General features: G+C 40.9%; 1 protein-coding gene across 1 annotated transcript in view; it reads right to left on the bottom strand.

Moving 5' to 3' along the window:
• ARHGEF28 (Rho guanine nucleotide exchange factor (GEF) 28) overlaps positions 1 to 22,277 on the bottom strand; it is a gene marked incomplete at its 5' end in the record, with an annotated part of 80,173 nt that overhangs the window by 15,011 nt on the left and 42,885 nt on the right. The window contains 18 exon segments of the mRNA XM_008946959.1: positions 721 to 1,021; positions 3,959 to 4,438; positions 6,234 to 6,281; positions 6,367 to 6,405; positions 9,536 to 9,615; positions 9,974 to 10,105; positions 12,764 to 12,946; positions 13,787 to 13,884; positions 14,550 to 14,728; positions 15,430 to 15,506; positions 16,454 to 16,708; positions 17,453 to 17,570; positions 17,965 to 18,087; positions 18,926 to 19,176; positions 19,661 to 19,801; positions 20,830 to 20,948; positions 21,053 to 21,200; positions 21,783 to 21,834. Of these exon segments, the coding sequence (XP_008945207.1) occupies positions 721 to 1,021; positions 3,959 to 4,438; positions 6,234 to 6,281; positions 6,367 to 6,405; positions 9,536 to 9,615; positions 9,974 to 10,105; positions 12,764 to 12,946; positions 13,787 to 13,884; positions 14,550 to 14,728; positions 15,430 to 15,506; positions 16,454 to 16,708; positions 17,453 to 17,570; positions 17,965 to 18,087; positions 18,926 to 19,176; positions 19,661 to 19,801; positions 20,830 to 20,948; positions 21,053 to 21,200; positions 21,783 to 21,834 (2,824 nt within the window).

Raw genomic sequence — 22,277 nt, 5'->3', positions numbered from 1 at the left:
TAGATAGTTTAGAGTTTCCCATTAGCATGTTTTTAAGTGCTTCAGGCAATTTTCAGTGCAAGTAGTGCTCAAATAGATGGCCTCTTCCACTCATTTTGGTAGCCACCATCAATAACTGCCATGCAATCTATATGTCTTTCGGAGTTATGGTAAAATACAAGAGTAAAGAAAGGTAATGCAGTAAGAGCTATTTTTACTAACTTTGAAACTTATTGCCAGAGATTATACTATCTCTTATAAGTGATGTAACTTTCTTTCCACAACCAGTTTTCGTTTCATTCTCAATAAAGGAAGAAGAGGGCATTTGACCACTGATTATCATTTCAAGATGGTGACTCAAAATCTATTCTAACTAGAAATCAAGTAATGCACCCATGTTCTAAAACGACCAATACAACACACCTGAAGCAGCAAGAGTGACTTCAGCTCACAAAACGGAAGACAAAGTCAAAAAGCATTAGGAACCGATTTGGGGTGAATAACATTCTGAGTACTGTTATGCAGGCACAAACAGGGGGATTGTGCATGTTTTTCAAAAGTCACTTGTGTTTCTCTTTTCATCTTCTCACCTACTCTCAACAAGCTTGCAAAGTGGCATGCAACTGTTTTAGCAATATCTATTGATACCATGGCTATGAAATTGTCTTCATCCCTAGGACTATTCATTCTGAGAGGTGGTAAACTGCCTATATTACGTGTTAATTAAAGTGTGTTAATTACCATTATTAAGGGCATCCTTGTTGCTTTTGCAGGAAAAAGACATCTGCTGGTAAGGACCAGTGGATTTCCACAGTGCATTGGTTAATTCTGTCTGAGAAGAAGTATCCGTTTTGAGGTCCACCTGATTTCCATTAGTCCTTGCTGCATCAGAATTTGAAATGTTCAGCCCATACACACCTACCTAGTAAACAAGAGAAGAACCTGATCTGTTGAGATTGCTTAGAGATATACACACTACAGCTTCATTTAAATATAATGTATTTTCATCACATAAGCTGTCCAACTGATAATGTCACATTTTCTGCAGAAGGTGGAAAAAAAAGAGAACAGCCTTTTCACCTTTATCCACCATCAGAATCACAGAATATCTCAAGTTGGAAGGGACCCATAAGGATCATCTAGCCCAACTCACTGCTCCACGCAGGCCTAAGATGAAACCATATGACACAAGCACAGTCCTAAACAATCCTTATACCAGGATACATAAAATTAACTGCCAGACAGAATGGAGTTTCATAGCAAACAGACACCTAATTTACCAAGAAGCTAACATCAAAATATGTTAAATTCAATGTACATTCAGGAATAAACAGTGATAACCTAGTACATTTTTCCTTAGCTCCCCTCAAAACACACAAAAACTCTGTAATAATTGCAAAATAGCAAATAACAAAGGGCTGCCACCTGGGATGCACTGAGCTCTGCCGACTCCTTTCAGAGGGTTAATATTTGGCCCCATGGCTCAAAGAGGTACCACTTCACATGTAAATCTGTGTTCACTCAATCCAAAAATAACACTGTACCTCACGTAGACAGGTAACCATAGAGAACAGGACTGCAGCAAACTGGGGATGGCAAACAGCATTCAGCAAGCGGCATGACTCCCAGGGGCTGAAAATGCAACTCCTGCAAAAACTCCCTGCCTGCAAGTGTTTACCAAGGCTAACCTCACAGAAAAGCAAGAGCAGCGGTGTATCTTATTGCAACATTCGGCTACCCAAAACTAGCTAGGTTCAGTGTAATGGCAAGAACACTGGGAATACTGGCTGACTGGCAGCCAGTTCTGCTGCTGTAACAGGTATGGTAGTGGAAAACACAGGACAAAGATGATCCTAAGGCCTGGAATGAATCCAAAGCCACATAATTTACTTGAAATAAAAATAAGTAGTCTTAGACATGAAATATTATATTAAGAACTACTACTCTTTGACACATTTTTTGCCTCTCCATCTGTGTGGTCCTGGCCATCCTTGCATCAGGCTGTCATCCTCCAACTTCCTCTCCTCAAAATATTTCAGCAGTCCTATCCACTAACGCTGACGGGCAAGGTCAGTTTTTATTTCATCATCTGCTTCTTAAGCACTGCCAAACAAGTCAAAACTGTATGGCAAGCTATAGTAGCAAGAAGTGCCTTCATTGTTTGGGCTGGGCAAGCATGTATGAATAAGTGATGTTCACATGGTGTTCACAAAAGCGGGATGAAAAGGGGAAGGTCAAAGGCCAGTCCTTCACCCTCTCATGCAGGGGGTGATGAATGGTCACTGGCCATCATGGGTCAGTTGCCAGCTGAAAAACTAGGGAGGTGATGGCCTGAAGAAAGGCTCTATAGATTTTCTTTTGAAAGTGAAAACCTGGGGGGAAAAAATGTTTGGGTCAGTGAGCTTTCAATACATGCAAAAGAACAAGCAAAATGTTTTGATTTTTAGGTGGTTGAGAACACAAATGGAAATCAAGGTTGTACCTACTTAGGCAGTGACTAGAGACCAGGTCCCAGGTGGCAGCTGAGCACCCAGACAGTCACCCAGACAGTTCAGTTCCAACTCAGCCTCTACCCTTCACCCTCAACAAAAACTTAATCATTTTTAGCATTAAATGCTTAAGCAGCTTCAGAGCTACTATAAATTACGTCTCCTAATAATGACCATCTTCAGAGAATTATATTGTCAGGGATGGCGCCACGTACCAACCTCTTCCCCAAAGGGTTTGCCTGTTTCAGGGGAGCAGGACAGCGGGCCTGACACATGGGGTTCACAGGAACGTGGTGGTTTTCACTTCTGGAGCAGCCACCTCTCCCCACTGGAGACAGTGCTGTTGTCCAGGAATAAGGACCACAGCCAAAGACTTCAGTAAAAGCTTTATATGCCTCAAGCATTACAATAATTTAGCTAATTTAGCTCTCCTACAAGAGGAGGGAGACATAATGTATCTTGTAAACACAGAGGCAAAGCAAAATAAAACAGATTCTTAGACTTAAAATTTCTATCTCCTCCAAATAATACCCATCAGTCTGAGTTTGGTTTCTGTTGGGCACCCAGCTTAAAATCATAGAAAGGCTGAGATTGGAAAGGTCCTCTGGAAGTCATCTGGTCCAATCCCTTTGCTCAAGAAAGGCCACCCAGAGCAAGCTGCCCAGGACCACATCCAGACAGTTTCTGAATACCTCCAATGATACAGACTCCACAAACTCCCTGAGTAACTTGTGCTAGAGCTCAGTCACACCATTGGGGAAAAAAGTCTTTCCCAATGTTCAGAGGGAACCTCCTGTGTTTCTGTTTGTGCCTGTTGCCTCTGGTGCTGTCACTGGGCACCACTGAAAAGAGCCTGGCACCCTCCTCTTTACACCTTCCATTTAGGTATTCATATACATTACGGAGAACCTCCATGAACCTTTCCTCTCCAGCTTGAGCATTCTCAGCCTTTCCTCACAAAAGAGATGCCCCAGTCCTTCAAACACTTTTGTGACCCTTCACTGGACACCCATTCCCTCCCTTCACACCCTCCACCCACTAGCTGTATGTCTCTCTTGTACTGGGGAGCCAGAACTGGACACAGTACTCCACGTGTGGCTGGAGTAGAGGGAAAGGATCACCTCCCTTGACCTATGAGTAATACTTTGCCTAATGCAGCACAGGAGATCCTTAGCCTTCTTTGTGGCCAGTGCACATCATTGGCTTACATTCAACTTGGTGTCCGACAGGACACAAGTCTTTTCTGCCAAGCTGCTTTTCATCTGGGTGGCCTCCAGCATACATTGATAGATGGGGTTGTTCCTTCCCAGGGGCAAGACTCTGCACTTCCCCCGTTAAACTTTATGACATAAAAACAAAGCCCTTGGATATGCTTGAATCTCAGTGTCCCATGTACTTACTACAGTACCAACGAACTACAGCCAGACATACTAGCCTATTCAAGGCAAGCCTCTCTAGGTCTGCAGTTGGGGATGTAATTAACCACACACCTCACAGGTCCCTCTGGATGACAACAGGCTACTTCCCTGACCGTGCTTCCAGCGCCAGAGGAGCTTCTTCTGCATTTTCACACCATTTCTTTCTTTTGCCACCATTTTCTGGCCCTCCTGGAGCCTCTCCAGGCTCTGCTGGTACTCCTGCAGCTGCAGCGAGTGTCTCTGCCGGCTCCTCTCCAGCAGCTCCTCCTGGCACTCACATTCCTTCTCCCACTGCCTCAGACGGACCTCCCTGGCCTCCTGCTCCCGCTGCCGTTGGTCGCACTCACTCAGCCACTGCTGCTGCTCTTGCTGAAACTGCTGCCTCAGTTTGTGTATGTTGGCTAGCTCCACTCTTAGTTTTTCCAAATTCCGGTATTTTTCTTGTTCCAGAAGGACATTTAGGCGAGAACCATGGCCCCGACTGGTCTTCTCATTCTCTTGCAGGAGCAGCCTATGGAGTTCTCTGTGGCTGTCCTGGATAGTTAGTGCCGCCTAGACACCACAACAAAATGAGACACAAATGTTTAAACTGTTAGCATTAATCCATTTCTGTACTTTTACATAGAAGCACGACATAAAAATGCTTCAACCTCTCAGCATCAGTGCTTAATTCTTTTTGGGAAGTTATTCCTCATGCAAGTAGAGAAAATTCTATGTTCGTGCCTTTACCAAGAGATGTTTCTAAGAGCACTCAAACATTTTGAGCACTTGTAACATGGCTTCTAGTTCACAGCTGTATTATTATATACATATATCTTCCAGCTGTGCTTATGGACTTCAGTTATAGCTGGGATCCTGTTCTGTCAGAATATATTAAGACACATATGAAAAATTATTTTTCATGGTTAAAGGGGGCATTAAGGCACTAGGAATGCTACATTCAACAGTGTACTCCTAACACAGATGTGGCTTACACAGGCAAAACTGCACTGTTTCCAGTACAACTCACTCCAACTCTAAGGCTCTCCTTGCTAACCTGCAACAGGGTAGTCCTACTTACATCAGTCCCACAGGCACGTGCCAGCACAGCTATGTCATCAGGATCATACTGCTGCATGCACCTGACCGAGATGTCTGTGCTGGCAGAAATCTGCAGTACACTAACGATCTTGTTTTCAATATTTCCATAGTTTATTTTACAACAAGAGTGCTATATTCCATTCTTCACAAGACTGTTGTGACATTGTTTGCATTAAACATTGTGACATCCTCCAATAACACAAAAATAAATAGCTGGGATTAAGAAGGAAGAACAGCAAGAAGGCCCTAGATCTGCTGAGGCACTTATTGCACAGCCTATCTGCAGGAGCTGACATGGGAATCTACTTCAGAAGACATTCCCAGAGAATTCCCACAGCCCCGTTGCCCCATGCTGTCCACTCCAGAACAAGTTTTTAACTTTACTCAATGTGCAACTCCCACTTTTCTTGGCTCTTCCTCCACTATTCATTCATAAACAGGGCAAGGATAGGATCCTCTGCTTGTTTTTTCTGCACCCATACTGCCAATTTATCATCTGAACAACTAAGGCACGACCCCAAGCCTTATTTTACTGCCCCTTTGGTGTTAAACTATCTGGTTTTCAATTTTTCAAAACTTCTGCCTGCATCACAAGCTTTTTGGTGTGTTTTTGCATTGCTTCAATCCACTCAACTTTTGTGCCAAACAAATTGAGGATTATTATTAAAGATAATAATGTCAAGAGGGTCTAAAAATTATACGCTCAGATGAAACATTTCAAAATAGAATTAGAAAATTGCACCTAAATAAGAAAAAAAAAAAAGTAAACCCGCTCAAACTCAGCATGAAAGAGGCAAAAACCTCAGACTAAGGCCCTGCAGAATACACATACTGATTAATTGAGAATAAAATATCTAAAATGAGCTAAGCTTTTTACTGAAGTGGCAGAAACACTATTTACTAGTAGCCAGGAGAATACTGTAAACAAAATATTAACTTGTTTCAATACTTTGAACTATGATTTTAGGTATCTGTACATGAAATGAAATCAGTTCAGTTAGAGCTAACATTTTACTTTCCCCTTAGATTTTTGGATGGTACACGCATTTTTTTTTGGGGGGGGAGGGACTGATCTTCATGCACCCAAGCATTACTCAGTTCTTAAGAGAAACCTACCACTAATGTAGAATAAAAATATTTTATATGACAAATTATGCAAGTCGGTAAAGTATCAGCTGACAATGTCTGAAAGTAGGGCAAGATGGAAAAAAAAAGAAGTAAGTTATTAAAACTGATTACTCTACAGAGTTAGCAGTGGAGTACTCACCTGTATGCTGTATAAAAGCCGGGTTAAGTTCTGGATTGCCTGTACGATCTAGAAAATAAAAGAGATGGATTTTCAAAAGTTTGACCACTGTTAACAAAATAGTCACTACAGTCTGGGGTTTAAGTAAACTCACCTCTGTCCCTGTAGATCCTGGGAAACTCACACTTCCTCCCTAAAATAAACAAAAGTTACTTTAAAAAGTAGGTTTCAACTTTAGAATTGTATCTTTTAGGTAATTTTTTTTTTTTTTTAACTAGTAGAGACATTCATATCACTAATATATGCAGTGCTGAGTCAAAGCTTTTTGTGGGTATGTGAAAAGAGACAGAAGCAAAAACCTACAAAGACTAATAATTCATCAACACTGGGGTTTCTGTGGAAATCACCAGAGATTATAAGCACAACTGTAAAAACAAAAATATTTCATCCAGAATTTTAATCCTCTCAAGACTAATGCTACACAGAAAAGACATTTCCATTCATTCTTTGTTTACTTGACCATTTTGAAATACAGTGACCAGACTTCTGTATATAGAGCACACTGGGTTTAGATTAGTTATGATGTGACTCTTCAAAAATAGTTATTAATGTTGCAAGAAGCCAGCAGCTTTCTAACTTCATTGGGTAAAGCCATCCATAACCCCTTCAGCATGAAGAGCTGCTCCTTTGAGAAATATAAGGTGAAACAGTAGAGAAATAAAACACAATCCCTTCTGAGGTTATACTGAAAAGACTTCCTGTATGATTTTTTTAAATTTTTTTTTTTTTAATTTTTCCAGAGGAGCAGAGGAAGGTTTGGGGAATATTTTCTCTCCCTCTGATTTTCTTAAGTTTTCTACTGTGACTCATTTTCCACCAAAGCAGGTGCTCCATTTATCTGTGAAAGAGGCAGGGCCCTGAAACACAGCTCACCACAGATCAGCTAGGGCAAAAGAGAGCACTGGCTGCAGCACTTCCTACACTCCTTTCCCTTTCTCATTACCTCCCTTCAATATTTCCCTCCATTCCCTCTCCACTTCTTACTGCTCCCATGTGCCACACAACTGCTTGGCTTCGCTATGAGAAGCAGAGGAGTTTGTATGGATGCCTCTGTGCAGCACAAGGCAATGAGGAAGAACAAAGCTACAAGGGACAGAGAAGAGATGCTTGTAGCATGAAGAAGAGTGAGTGCACAAAAGAGTGCCTGCATGATTAACAAGGTTGTGGTTTCTTTCTGGGTTTTAACCCCTTTTTGACTTAATAAAGGAGGCATACAGGGGGATCGAAGGCTCAGCTGTCTTGGGCATGGCCAAGTGGTAACAAGTAGCCAGCCCAAGCACCTGCGGTCTGCTCACCACAGTACCACCTGAGTGTGTTGGGGGATGAGCCCAAGGTTGGTTTAGCTGAGCTAGCCAGCGTGGCAGCAGCACTGCAGCTGCTCTGTTATGGCCTCAGCACAAGCCCTGTAAGTCCAGCACGCTCTGAAGCACTATATTTAGCTGTTTAACCTGTGCTGCCGGCCACCTCCACCTCCCTACCCCCCGAGCACCTTGGTTGCCTGGCTCTCGGGTTCACAGGCTAGCTAGCCCGAGCCGATGCTGCCACCCCACAACCCCATGGCTGCACACTCACTGACTGAAGGCAGACAGGAGAATGTCCTAGGCCCTTGAAAACCTCTGCCTTGCCGGTTTTGTTTGCTTGTTCTGCCACCTCCTGGTAAGTCTGATTCTGACATGGGAAGACATGACGATACTTGCCTAAACAGGCCAGACCAGAACAGTAACTTGGGGTGGAGGAGTGTGCTGCAGATCCCCATCCTCCAGCTCAAATCAGGGCTAGCTTCAAAGTTAGATGAGGTTGCTTGGGTCCTCCTCTGGTCAAACCCAGCAAACTTCCAAGGATGGAGACCCCACAACCTCTCTGGACAACCTCTTCCTGCTGGATCACCTGTGTGGTTGTTTTTTTTCCTTACATACAGTCAGAGTTTCCCTTGCTGCAACTTCTAATTTTGGATGCTCATCCTTCTACAGTGCACCTCTGAGAAAAGCCCAGTTCCATCGTGTCTATAACCCCATGGCACTGGTTTCATGTGGAGCTACTGGAACTTTCAATGGCTTAGATCTGAGCACCTGTATCCTATATTAGGCTATTTTATTTCCCCTTACCTAGTGTTTCTGCTCCCTCACTTGGACTTTTGTTTTCATCCTATTTTCAACCCACACCCCCTCTTCTTCTTACTCCTTTCTAACACAGCGGTCTGGTAGGTAAGATGACCTAGAGCTGAACATGAGGCAAGGTTATAGGAAGAGTAGCGTATTAGCAAGTCTTCCAGAAATAGCTAGAAAAAAACAAAACCAAAACAAACAAACAAACAAACAAACAAACAAAAAAAACAACAACAACAACAACAAAAAAAAAAAACAACCAGGTTTTCAGGCACACAAGTCCTCTTTGAGATCTGATGCAAAGACTGTAACTAGTGCTAAGCATCTCCTTTTCTAAGAAGCGTTGCTTTCCATTTCGAGTAACGCATCTTCTATTCTTAATTCTCCCTTTTTTTTTCCTTTGGTGGTCCTCCTCATCCACCTAAGGACTCCACAACTGCAGCTGACTTTACTTCCACACGGTAATTCATACTGCTCTTACCCTAACACCCTTCTGCTACATTAAATTTGCCATTCGTGATTTTGCTCAGAGCTGATTTTTCATTGTGGGGTTTTTTTTTTTTTCCCCCTCCAGATTTGCTTATAAGTTACATAACTTCGAAAAACAGACAATTTCTCTTCTCTTCTCTAATTGCTCCATTTTATTTTAATTCAAAATTCTGAAGCAAGCTGGTGTAAGACAATCCATCCTATTTTATGTGCTTGTTCTCAGGATGAAGTTCTTCCAATGCATAAGTCTTCATTAAATTAGCTGAGGTCTCTGTCATTGCAGGAGACTTTCATCATCCTGTGAATAGGAGGAGGGAGTAGAGGGATACAACTGTCAGCTCCATAGAGATGGATGTATTGAAGGATGACAGCAGAGAATCAGGCTCTTACGTGGCCCATACAAGTGGTACAAAATCACTGTGGCTATTATTACAACACACCAGTATGTAAACCCGGCAGGAAAACAGTTTATGATTGCTTTTTAAAAATTCATTATTAATTACAGTGACCTCTGTTAAACTGACTTATCTGGATTTGGGTGAAATGTGTCTATCCCCTGCTTTAAGTTTCAGAACAGTCATTAGATATCCCCTAAAAACTGGAGAACATTTATACTCCCAGGGCCTAGAGTAACATGTGCGCCACAGGAAGAAAAATCAGTTACAATACCTTATCCTTCAGATTGGCACCTGCCATTTCCTTTTGAACACTGTGATCGGCTTCAGATGATTCTTCTTTTATTTCTGCATCTAATAAATAAAACCCCAATTAATGCGTATGAAAGTTACCAGCTTATATTCTAATTAGAGAAACAAAGGGCATACTTTTTTACAGATACTAACATGACGCTGAAAAGAGATATTTAGAGTTATGTAACGGATTGTAGGCTGGGGAAAAAAAAACCTATTTCGAAGAAAAAGAAAACCATCCATTTACTTCACTGAAGTTATATGACAATTTACACTATCTGAGTATTTGCCTAAGGACAGTTTGTATTACATTATTTTCTATTGCTTCTGCCTTAGACTGTGAAAGCTTTCCAAAAAACTAAATCAACTATCAAACATTTTAGCACTCTGAACATGTAAAGCATCAAATTTTACTCACCACCAAGAAGACAGGCCAAGATTTCATTGGCACTAAATCCATGCTTCATACTTAATTCCTCAATACTTTCCTCTGGTGCTCTGTCCGTTTCACTCACTTGTGATGTTGCTACAGCAACACGGAGACTTTCAACTAGATACAAAAACATGCAGAATCACAGAAGCCCCTTAAATAGCTCCTGAATGCATATATCAATGACATAGAATCACAGAATAATTCAGGTTGAAAGGGACTTTCAGAGGTCATCTAAAGCTGGTCAAACTAAATCAGGTTGCTCAGAGCTTTGCACAGACAAGCTTCTAACATCTCCAAAGATGGTGACTTCACAGCCTCTCTGGGCTACTTGTTCTCTTTTTCAACCACCCTCACAGTACACAGTTTTTCCTTTCATTTAATTGAAATTGTCTGTGTTCCAACATGTGCCTATTGCCCCTCATCCTACTACCATGTGCCTCCACAAAAAAAGTCTGTCTTGTCTGTATCCTTCTATTAGGCAACTGAGGACAGCAATGACATCCCACTAAGCCGCCTTCTCTCAAGGCTGAACAAACCAACCATCTCAGACTCTCCTCAGATGTCATATGCTCCAGCCCCCTAATCATCTTGGTGGCCTTCACTGGATTTGCTGCAGTTTGCCAGTATCTCTCGTGCCCAAGGGAGTCCAGCCCTGGTCACTGCACTCTAGATAGGACTGAATGAGTAGAGGAAGGATCACCTCCCCCAACCTGCTGGCAATCCTCCTCCTAATGCAGCAGCCTTGGGGGCAGTTGGCCTTCTTTGCCATAAAGGTACCTTGCTGCCTGATGGTCAGCCTGCTCTTGAGTAGAACTCCCAAGTCCACTTCAGCAAAGCTATTTTCTACCTACTCAGTGTCCAGACTGTGCCAACACATAGGATTAACCTAGCCCAGGTGCAGGACTTTGCACTTGTCATCAAATTTCTAGGGGTTTCTCTTAGCCTATTTTCATCACCTGTAAAGGTCTCTCCAGCACATTGATCACACCATCCCATTTAATGACAGCCATGAATTTGCAAAGAGTGTACTCAATCCCTTGATTAACTACATTAATAAATACTTTGAATAGCATTGGTCTCAGGATCCACCCCTAAGGAAATCCTCTAATAACATGTTGCCAGCTGGATGCTGTACCAGTATCCTTTCAGCCCAGCAGTCCAGCCAATTTCCAACCCAGTAACGCAGTCTGCATCTCACCAAGTCAGCTGTGAGGATACACAGCCAGTGCAGACAGTGTTCAAGGACTTGCAGATATCAGGGTAAACAACATGTGCTGCCTTCTTCTCATCACACAACCCTTCAGGTTGTTCAGAGACAATTTACCCCTGATGAATCCATGCTGCCGGTTCCCAGTTACCTTCCTGTCCATCATATTCTTGGAAACTGCTTGCAGGAGAATTTGCTCTATCACCATGTCAGAATCAGTGGTGATCATGTTTGTAGTTCCCTATGTATTCCTTCTTGAAAAGGGGTGTGATACTTACCTACTTCAAGACATGAAGAACCTCTCCTGATCACTGTGACCTTTCCAAGATGACAGAAAGCAGCCTCGCAATGACATTGGCCAGCTCACTGAGAAGCCTTGGATTTATCACATCTCATCTTAAGTATCTGTGTATATCCAATTTGCGTAAGCACTGCCTAATTCTAACCTTCTCTACTGTGAGCAATGCTTTATTCCTATAGCGTCTGCTGTTAGCTCAGGGATTTGAGATTTCTGTTCTGGAAAATCATACCCACAAACAGTCTTCAGTCTAACCAATTGTAAATTGCTCACAATGTGCTGAAGCGTCCTGAAATCCAAGACATCATCATCAACATCAGCACAAGAGAAAGTGAAAATTAAAAGTGGGCAGAAAAAGGTGTGTAACTCTAGGCTGCCATTTCAGCTAAAATTATGTTCACTATTGCATCACTGCTTCCATTTCCTACCCAAGTTGTATAAATTTTATTAATAAAATGCTCTCTGACATGATAATGATGGAGACCAACCTTTGCTGCTTTATCAGTTGAAATGTGATTACTAACCCACAGCTCTCAATTTAGGTGTCACTGAAATCTTGCAGTACTTCTCAAAGAGCATGTGGCCCATGCTGGATATGGCTCAGTTTGCCCGGACTCTTTTCAGCTGATTTTAGTAGGAATTCAGCTGAACTTTCAAGTAGGCAGGGTATCCACAGCTACTCCTCCCTTCCTTCCCTTGGAGGACAGCACTGTATGTAGCACAAGGCTATCATCTCTCTATTAGATAGTATGCATAAAAAAGCATGGCTCCTACAGCAATTCTGGCAGGTGTTTCTTAGCATATCTGCCAGGATCATCCGTAGTTTGGTCTGTATATGACTCTACATGATTTTGAATCATTGTCAAGGTAGGTGAAGGTCGGGGAGCAAATAATATCATATTGCATCCTGTGGTCTGTTTCACAGGCCTGCACTGCAAGAAGGCCAGCCAAGGAAAAACCTTCAAGTGCAACCTAACACCACATCCCGGCTGCTTACATACGAACATTATGCACTAAACATAGAATCAGAGAATGTTTGAGTTGGAAGTGACCTCCAAAGGTCATCTAGTCCAATCTGACAGGTACCATCTCATGCATCTGACAAGTATAAACTTCTGTTTATACTTCAATGTCTTTTGCCAAGCTTTGATACCACCAGTTCTTGAGGATTGACAGAATCACAGCACAAGGCGACATGGCTGTACTTCATTATCTTGAATTATCCGCCCACATGAAGAGCCACCAGTCCACTCTTCTGATGTAAACTCACCTTCCCTGAGTGCTGCTGCCAGCAATGAAGCAGCCTGTGGAGTTTCTCCTGAATCAGGTTTGATAAGGAGGTGAGGCTCTACATGAACATCCTCAAACCCGCTCATATCTCCCAGTTTTGCATAGATATGCAACTTCTCTTCCAAATAACTACAGATCTGCTGGTCCTTGTTACTCAGTGATTCTGTCAAACAAAATTGAACACTGTATTACTATTTTTCATCCTGCAGGCAAACCACATTCCCCATTCAGCCTTCTAATCCTAATTCCACATAGGCACTGCCAACTCAAACCAGGCCTTTTTTAAGTGGTCAGGAACCATACTGATGCCACAGTCGTCTTTACTGAAAGCTGGAACAGACCACAGCAGATGGCCAGGGCAGTGCCCTACCCGGATGAGGTGGCCTTAGGTGCAATCTGGGGCCTGTAGCTACCTCCTGTTGCACCCACAAGGATCAATAAAGCACCTGGCTCAGGCAGCCACAGGATGTGCTGATTCAGTGCCTCAGTATCAAAGAACACCTACTTTCAGCAGAGAATGCCCTTCTTTGTGGCTTTCTACAGGAAGAACGCTGCTCGTATTTCCTCACAGCAGTATGAAGAGGTAAAAGTTAGGTGTAGATGAACTAAAGAAGTGGAATTTATCCTCAGCTACATTTTCATATAAAAACAAAAGCAGCAAAGGATGAAATGCCATAAACAAGCCAAAGCCACACAACTACTGAAGATCTGAGGTACTTCCATGAACATGGAACTACCTAGCCCCAATGCTAATATGGGAAAGCATCCCTTTTTCTCTCTTCTTTACTCACAGTAACGTAGCAAGAATATAAAGTGTGGGTTTTTTTAAAAAAGGTTCTCTTCCAATAAGTTCACATTATAACATCAGACCAACCCAGCTTTCTCCACTGTGACTCTGCCTACCAAGCCACTCTGAACCCACCAGCCAGTACAGGTACATAATTCATTCATCCTGAACTCTTAGGATGCAGAAGCTCTCAGGGTGGCACTAAAGGTACCACACCTTGACATTTCTGAATTCTGGATGCTTTGGCCTCAGCGATACGTCTATCATCATCAGATTCACAAATTTTCCCTTCTTCTTCTTCTTCCTCTGGACAGCTTCAAAGATGAAAAACAAAGAAAGGTGGGTAAAACAAAATTTGCATGTCGAATATTCATCTACAGTACAGTGTTGCGTTCATAATAAGGAGGACACAACATCAGCACCAACATTTGCTACAATCCAGAAGCATGCCATTTGTCTGCTTCTTTAAAAAGCAGTAACAGGACATAAACCAGACTAAAGAACCATATTCTGCAGTGAATGGGCGGCTGGCCCTCATGTAGGTTTGCTGTGCTAAGCATATCATTGGACCCTATAAGGAGCAATTCTCTCCCTGCCATTCATTCCCAAGGAGGTGACACTAAGATAACAGGCATGATAGGGGAATTCCCCAAAATGGCTGTATGGACACCTGCAGGGCTCTGGAAACCATTCAGAGCCAAAGGCAAAGGTGAGGGAAGCTTACAATGTCTGGTAAGGACATATAATAGGGAGCAAGAAGGGTCTACAGATTCAGTGAGAAACCAGAAGTAACATGGGAAGTTCAACAGAAGTGATGGTTCATTTTCAGGGTCTGTGAATCCTGAGTTCAGGGGAAAACCCAGCCCCACAGGATGGATCCATTGCAATGCAGAACAGAGAGCATGCTGCCATGAATATCCAACCAACCTCCCCTCTGCTTTGGACTGCCCACAGGAAAAGCAAAAGTCTTTTCCTCTACCTTTCTACTGCATCTTGAATATGCCTCATCCAATTGTTACGTTCCTCTCTGGAGTTGGTATGAACCTCATACATCTCAGGCCCTGCAGACGAAGCACTAATCAGAAACATCCCCCTTTCTTCATTGGCTACTTCTCTTACTATGAGCCGCTGAAGGGAGATAATGGAAGGCTTCTGGTCCTGGGGGAAAACAGTCAAAACACAAGCAAATAAGAGATGACTCTCTTATAAAACATTACACATTTACATGAGCAAGGTTTTCAATGAATTGGACTAATTCCAGTACAGTTAAACTACATATGTTCTCACTAGGTATAAGAGGCTGCAAGTTTTGAGTATTCAGGTGTCTTTTTCAACTGTTTTTAAAAATAATTCATAGTGCTTATGAACAGTAAAACACTGGGTATGTGCTAAAAAGTAAATTCCAGAGGCCAAATAATGCTGTGGCACAGTGTTTATATAAATGTTTATATTTATATAGTTTCGGAACCTCTCTCCATGACCTTTAATACAGTTTATATGTACTTACTACTACATTTGCAGTTAAAATTATTCTTCTGTTTTACAGAAACAGAAGTTAACATTTATTTTAGATAATTGAAAGAGACTACTCTGCTTCCCTCCTTCATAATCAGATGAGGCATAACACTAAAAATATCATTCTGTTATTTTCATCCTTCCTCAAAAAAAAAAAAAAAAATTTAATTTTGAAAATAAACTTAATTTCCCATATACTGGCATATCAGTGTTCCAAATAAATCACCTGGATTTTAGGAAAAAAAAACCCAATATGTGGGAGTAACTAGAAAAGGATCTAATTTCCAGGAAATATACAAATAAAAGTGCAACGTGTATATTTAATCATCTGATATTATACTTACCACAGCTGCAAAGATGTATTTTTGATCTTTTTCTTGTAAGAACAGTAGTACATCAGTTAGAAGAAGAGCTAAGGTGTCTTGAAGTGAGAAAAGGAAAATAATGGTTTTTTTTAAATAAAGTCATAGTGATTTTCCTCTTTTATCTTTAAAAAAGAGAGAAACTCTGATCAATAACTAAACAGAAAATATCTGGATTAACCCAAGGTCTTCATGAAGTAGCTGCATGCTACACTTTGTACCCCTCAGGAAAAACTACACTTGCTGCTATTTACCCTCCTGCAGCACTCTGGTGGAGCACTGGCCCAGGGAAAGAAGAAATCCTCTTTCCAAAGTCATTACAGCTTCACCAGGCCACTCACAAGCAGCTTGGCAAAGACTGCTCCACATTCCACAGATTTTGTTTTGCCCATGCTGTAACATATACCGATGGCACAGTATTAAATTTGTAAAAGTATTTCTGGAATAACAATGAACAGATAGCATGACAAAGTTGTAGAGCCAATATTAGTAAGCTCCCAGAAAAAAACCAACCCCTACATGTGATTAACACCAAAAAATCAAATTCTGGGCTGAATGTAAAAAATTGGCTTCAATCAAATGAGGCTTCAGGTCTGCTCTTCCACTGCAGATGTCCTAGTACTACTAAGGAAAAGCACATGCTTTTTCATGCATTTTCTAGTGACTATTAATGTGAACACAGATGTACAAGTGAAGACTTTTGTGGGATGGATGGAACTGCAAATGAACTAAAAGGAGGGAAGGAAAGAAGGAAAAAAGGAAGGAAGAAGAACTACAGCTGATGGCTTTGTATGTGAACTTGTCTTCTTACCAAGCAATATCCACAAACTGTGGCAGCTTCTGGAACTACTCTTCTAGCAATTATTTGTATATTCTCAACGCCTTTACCTCAGAAATTCATGTTCGCAATGCAGCACAATAAAGTATTTCAATTTTTAAACCAAACAACCTTCATATGTTATTTGCAAATAAAGAGTTAAAGTACTTTACTGCTCAGATTGAGTACCTTTGAAACGACCCGTCGCTGTCTTCCAGTACACTAAACCCTTATGAAGAAGGATCCTCTCTTTCCTCATCAAGTCCTGCTTCCTAAACACATGGCCATTTTTCAGCTTTGTATATGTTTTGTTTTCAGTTCTACTGAGAATTTCCAACAGCTTTTGCTTTTTCTGATATTCATTCACTTTCAAATCTACTGCTGCAACCATGTCCTTAACTAGAGAGAGGGCTTTGCACAGGTTTTTATGTTCTTCTGTTCCTTCTGTATGAAACAAAAATAAACAATATGATAGTAGTTTCCTTATTTTCTAGGAATAATCAACATGATACAAAGCTTACACTGATAAATGTGACATTTTAATTCGATCCTGACAATCAATTTACCAGAAACATTAGAAGCATCTACCTTTGTTTGACTTGACTATTAAAAGATGACATGTATGGTCAAAACAACATGTTGAACAGTTTCTAACATTTATGAGCTGTTAGCATTTTTAAAAAAAAATTACTGGCTAAGTGTATCAAATAGTATATTACTCTTCTGGCTAAGTAACAAAACCCCTTGAAATAGGACTGCTAGGAAAAAGGTTTTGTATTTGGATATGCAACCTTATACAACACTCATTTATTGCCCATTGGAGGGGCACTATCTGCAAGTTATTAGTATTTCTGAAATGGTCTACAAAGTTCCAGGGGTCATTCAAGCTTTGCTTGAAAAACGGCAGAGTAATTTATGAAATGTTTGCCTAGCCCTACTTACAAGTAGGACTTCTATGGCTCATCCAGCTGGAATACTGGAAATGTTCACAGTCCACCCTTGACAAAGACTACATGTATCAGACTCCTGGTTTAGGTGACATTTGCCTGATCAGTAGATAATTACGTTGCCCTGCGCTCTACAGAGCAGTGAATTTTATCTTATTTTTATACTGTTGCAGCACATATTCCTTACATTAGAAACACACTAGGATTCTGGACATGAAGCAACACTTTAGCTTTTATTCACCTTTTGAGTATTGCAATATCCTTTCAACCAGAACAGGGTATTTGGTGATTCGCTGGGTGACAAGCAAAATGCACTCAGGGATTTCTCGGCGCCGTGCCAGTAGGTTACTATTTCTTAGCTGCACAGATGGAAATACATAACGTCAGTAATAAATGCACATTAAACCACCAAATGACTAATAAGAAATAGGATCTAAATGCATTAAAATAAGCTAAAACAAAATGCTGGGTTATCTGAACCACTCCCATGGAATAGCTGTTGACCTGAGGGACAAGGTGTACTATAACAGGAGCATGTATGTAATACACACTGGATGCCAAACCTGTCTAAAATTTGAGAGAAAAACGTAATTTATCAGCTCACTGGTTAAGGAGGGAAAAAACTTTGCCATTTTTATTAGCTATTAAAAGTAAGTTACTGAATATAATTTCAACCCTACATCTAACTAAAAGCTACATATCTTTTTCCAGAGCATTTTTGTCACTGGTAATCACATTTCCATGTAAACTTACTTTAATAAAATTCTGGAACTTCTTGCTTTGCTGTAGTTCTTTGAAGAGATTAACGGCTTCTTTTTGGTGGCTGCAAAACTCTCCATATATTTTCTTCATTTTAGTTGCATTTTCCTCTGAAAACTGAAGAAGTGAACACTGAAATGAATTGTGCTTAATTAAAGGAATACACATTTCTGTTGCACTGTTAATGTATTTTGTACAAATACAGAACTTTTATACTACTTGTTTCTCAAGGTTCCTGCACTTCACTAACAGTGCAAATCACTACAGAAAGAAACACTGGTTTTAGGAGCAAGGGGAGCAGGGGCTGGAGAAAGCATAGGCAACCTCCACTAAAGCCTTGCCACTAACAGCTCAAAAAACTAACAGCGTTTCCTTCACCTCTTTGCAAACACTATCCCTTGGAGGCTTATTCGCATTTGTCTGACCACACCACTTCTAGACAAGGTAACAGCTCAGCTTCTTTATTTCACTCTCCTGTGTGCAAAGAACTGAAGTGTGACTAGAAAGCAGTTAGCTGTTCTGTGGTCACCATAAACACACTGTGACCATCCCTTCTCTACTGAGCAGCCACTTGAGAAGTACTATGCCATATTGATAAAAGAAATGAACAGGCAGTTTCTTTTCCACCATCAGTCAGTTCTCAACACCTCTGCTGTTAAAGATGTGAACCCACTCCTTCCATTTTTTGCAGTCCACGCTATGATGACAACAGCCTTCTACTGTAAACAGGACTAAGTTTATAACTTCCTCACTACTTGTACCATATAGGTAGAAGCTCATCCCAAGTTAATCACAGTTAACTATCTTCAATGATTTTCTCTCATCGCTATTTCAACCTGAAATAATCTGGAGGCAACCACATCCCTCTTCTTGCCCATGGAAGTTTTGAAGTCTACAAATTGTTTAATTTGGGAATCTTGACCACATAAAGGATCATTGGAGCTGATGCCTCTACCTGCTGCAAAAGGATGTCTCCAATTCTGCTGATGATATAATTGCACTCACTCCCTGCCTCATATGACTCCTGCCGTCTCTCCTTCATCCTGTAAAAAAATTGCCTGTGGATCTCCAGTAGCTCATCTAAGCAGGGGAATATTCTGTCCACTGTGCTGTGGTCCAGCTGCAGTTCTTCCTTCATCCCTTTCCTGAATACTTCAGACATAATGAACAGCGTATGGATGTGATGCACTTCTGTTTGCATCAGCTCTGCAGCATGAAAGAAAACAGAACAGTATAGTAATCACCAGAACGTTTTGCACACCTTCTAAAACGGACATTAGCAACAAGAAGATATACAGTCATAATATTTTTTTTCTGTGAGGCTTCTGTGACATAACCTAATAGATTATGTCAGAAGGAAGACTGAATTTATCAGGCTCTGGCACAGTTCTCATACCTGTATCACACAGAACAAGCTGGGGTTGCAACTGCTTGCTCTGAAGATTGGATGAGGTCCCTTCCAACCTCAACTGTTCTGTGAACAGGGCAGTCATGTCTCCCTGATAGTCACTACTCTACATTTCTTCAACTCTAAGACACACCGCAATTTGTGACAAAAAATATCCTTTAAGCTTTCTTATTATTCCGAGTTGAAGCACTCATTCTTCCAGGCAAAAGACATGTAGGTTCCCTCTCTGCTTTCTAGGCAAATTTTTGTTTTTAAAACTACGCAAAACTTTGAAATACTGACCAAAAATTACATCCTGTCTCTTGATGACATCCTTTTCTTGCCTGCTACAGAACACTGGATCCACAGCCAGACTCCAGGACTCTGCCTCAAACTCTTGTGCATCTGTATGGAGATGAGTCCACTGAGAAAAATCCACGTAATCTATGACAAAATGTGTATCTCATTAATAGCAGGCATATGAACACTATGGCAAATCCCCTTGCACAGGCAAATCTTCTATTCATATAGGAAGGGGAAACACAGGGATGAACTTTTGACAATGCTTCTGCAAACACTGGCAGTGGCTTCACAACAGAGAAACTTGCCAGATGCCAGTATCATTGCCGAGGTGTTGAAAAGCAAATGTGACAGCGAGGAAGGAGAGGGGAAAAAAAAAAATAAAAGGGGGGGAAGGGAAAATCAACCCCATCCTTCTTTTCTCAAATCAAATAATAGAACTATAGAATCATTTAGGCTGGAAAAGATCTTTAAGATTAAGTCCAACCATTACCCCTGCACAGCCAAGTCCACCACTAAACCATATCACTAAGCACCACATCCACACACCTCTTCTTTTTATACTTCTTTGTTTGAAGAAACATTTTAAAATTCAAAAATAAAATCCAACATTTTCAAAAGTAGATGTCCAGTAAGAAACATGTGCACCATCCTTTGTGAGTGAATGTCCTTCAGCTTGAAATTCAATCTCACACCTATCTACAGAAAAAGCCTATTTCTATTCACTTCAGAAGTATATGTGGCCACTTGAAGAGGGCAATTCACCACCAGTGAGAGATAAGATTCTGGAGCTACTGAGGAAATACAACGGATGTAGCCTTACAATTTGCAACATACACTGTGAATGGAAGTGATTAGATGAGTGACGTAGAGAAGTGTATTGTTCTTCTGGTTCTGCAAGGATGCCAAATACCTTTATCCCTGTTATTTTGAAATAGTAACACCACCAAAAATGTTCTAAAAGTTACAAAAGAGTTAGTTACAAGGAAGAAAGGAAAAGTTGTACTTTAAGGCTGATTGTATAATTGTAATGGGTGACCTAACAGAAATTATCAAAAACAGGTGCTCTTCTTTTAGCAGATTTAGTGGCTTCATATATCAAATAAAGATTGTTTTATTCTGTACTTTCCAATACAGGTTATGCAATGCAATATCTGTGCAAAAATTCTCACCTTCCATCATAAAAGTATCCATTGAAGAAAAGGTCCCTAATGCTTGTAACGTCTCTTCAGACCGTGACTTGTGCTTCCAGGTGGTAGTCTCAGAGTATTGTTCAGAAAATGCTCTTGATCTACAGCAGAAAACACAAATTCCCACATTTTCTTAATGTTTAAAATTTTCCTGGAAATGCTGAATGATGTGTTTACCATAGCCTCCTGGAAGCTTCCTTCTTACCTTCCAAGACTGGCACCGGGGACACTTTTGGACAAGAAGTAGGACTGTTGCGAAGCTTCCCTTCTTCCAGCAGAGAGCCCAATAGGCACAGAGGAAGAAGGATGCACTATGGAGGGCATCTTCCGTGAAATGTCTCCAGGAAGGGAATCTGTGAGGCGAAGCACAATGCAACACTTTGACAAACAATGTATGGAGTAGGTCATCACAGCACACCTACACTGCAGAACACTACCTGGTGTTCTTATTGACCTACACTCAGCGTCAAGAGTGTCTGCTTGCCCTGGCACAAGGCCATGACACTCTCCCACAGAATATAAAGATAAGCCTGTAGACAAAGTGGAATAGCTGCAGCATGGATATTATTGAGATGAAAACAATCTCAAATCATACATGCTCTAACGTAGCAACCTGAGCACAGAAGACCCAAGTATTTGTTCATACGATAAAAGACGTACTCAAAAGCACAAGACAGAACTGACTACTTCTGATTTTCATTCTCGCTGAAAAAAAACATAGTAAAACTCTCACTCATTTTAGCACAAGATGAGTTAGTTCAACAGCAAGTTCTTAAAAAAATACTATTTGTATTAGGGAGACACACACTTTCTTACAGATATTTGAAATGAGAAAGAGAAACACACAAATCATGCAGGACAATCTGTCACTTCAGTCCTATAATTTTTAACCAAGGCTTAACTTAGAAGTTCTAGGTTTACACCTCCTAACTTACTTGTCGCACCAACTTGGTGTTTGTTTTTACTGTGGTACTTCTCCTGGTATTTCTGAAAAAGATGAGAATTTTATGAAACTGCAATGAAATCATAGATAACAGCACAGTGAACAATAAAGTCTGTAACTCACTTCCATATATCAGCACGCAAAAAGTCTTCAAGAAATTGGTCCTAAATTATCATCCTGATTTCTACTAATAAATTCAAGTTTATTAGTTATTGGTAGATAAAAGTATTCAGAATAAAATTATATTATTTGTACCACAATACAAAACTGAATTTTTTTTTCTAAACTGAGTCCGTGAGTTATAGCATTCTACTTTCTTTATCTGAGTATTACCTGTGAAGGCTGCAAGAAAAGAAGTTCACATTCAGGGCCTTATATTCAAATAATCTTGAAATATTTGTGGCAGGGCATTATTAAAGAAGCCTAGGTATCAGAGGCAGAATCAATCCCCTTTCCAAAGTGGCCTTTTGAAAAACCTGTAACAAAA

The sequence above is a fragment of the Merops nubicus genome, unplaced genomic scaffold, assembly GCF_000691845.1.
Source record: "Merops nubicus isolate BGI_N331 unplaced genomic scaffold, ASM69184v1 scaffold24020, whole genome shotgun sequence".
In the NCBI taxonomy this organism is placed as follows: Eukaryota; Metazoa; Chordata; class Aves; order Coraciiformes; family Meropidae; genus Merops; species Merops nubicus.
Note: the sequence above shows the minus strand (reverse complement) of the source record. Positions and strands in the feature narration are given on the sequence as shown.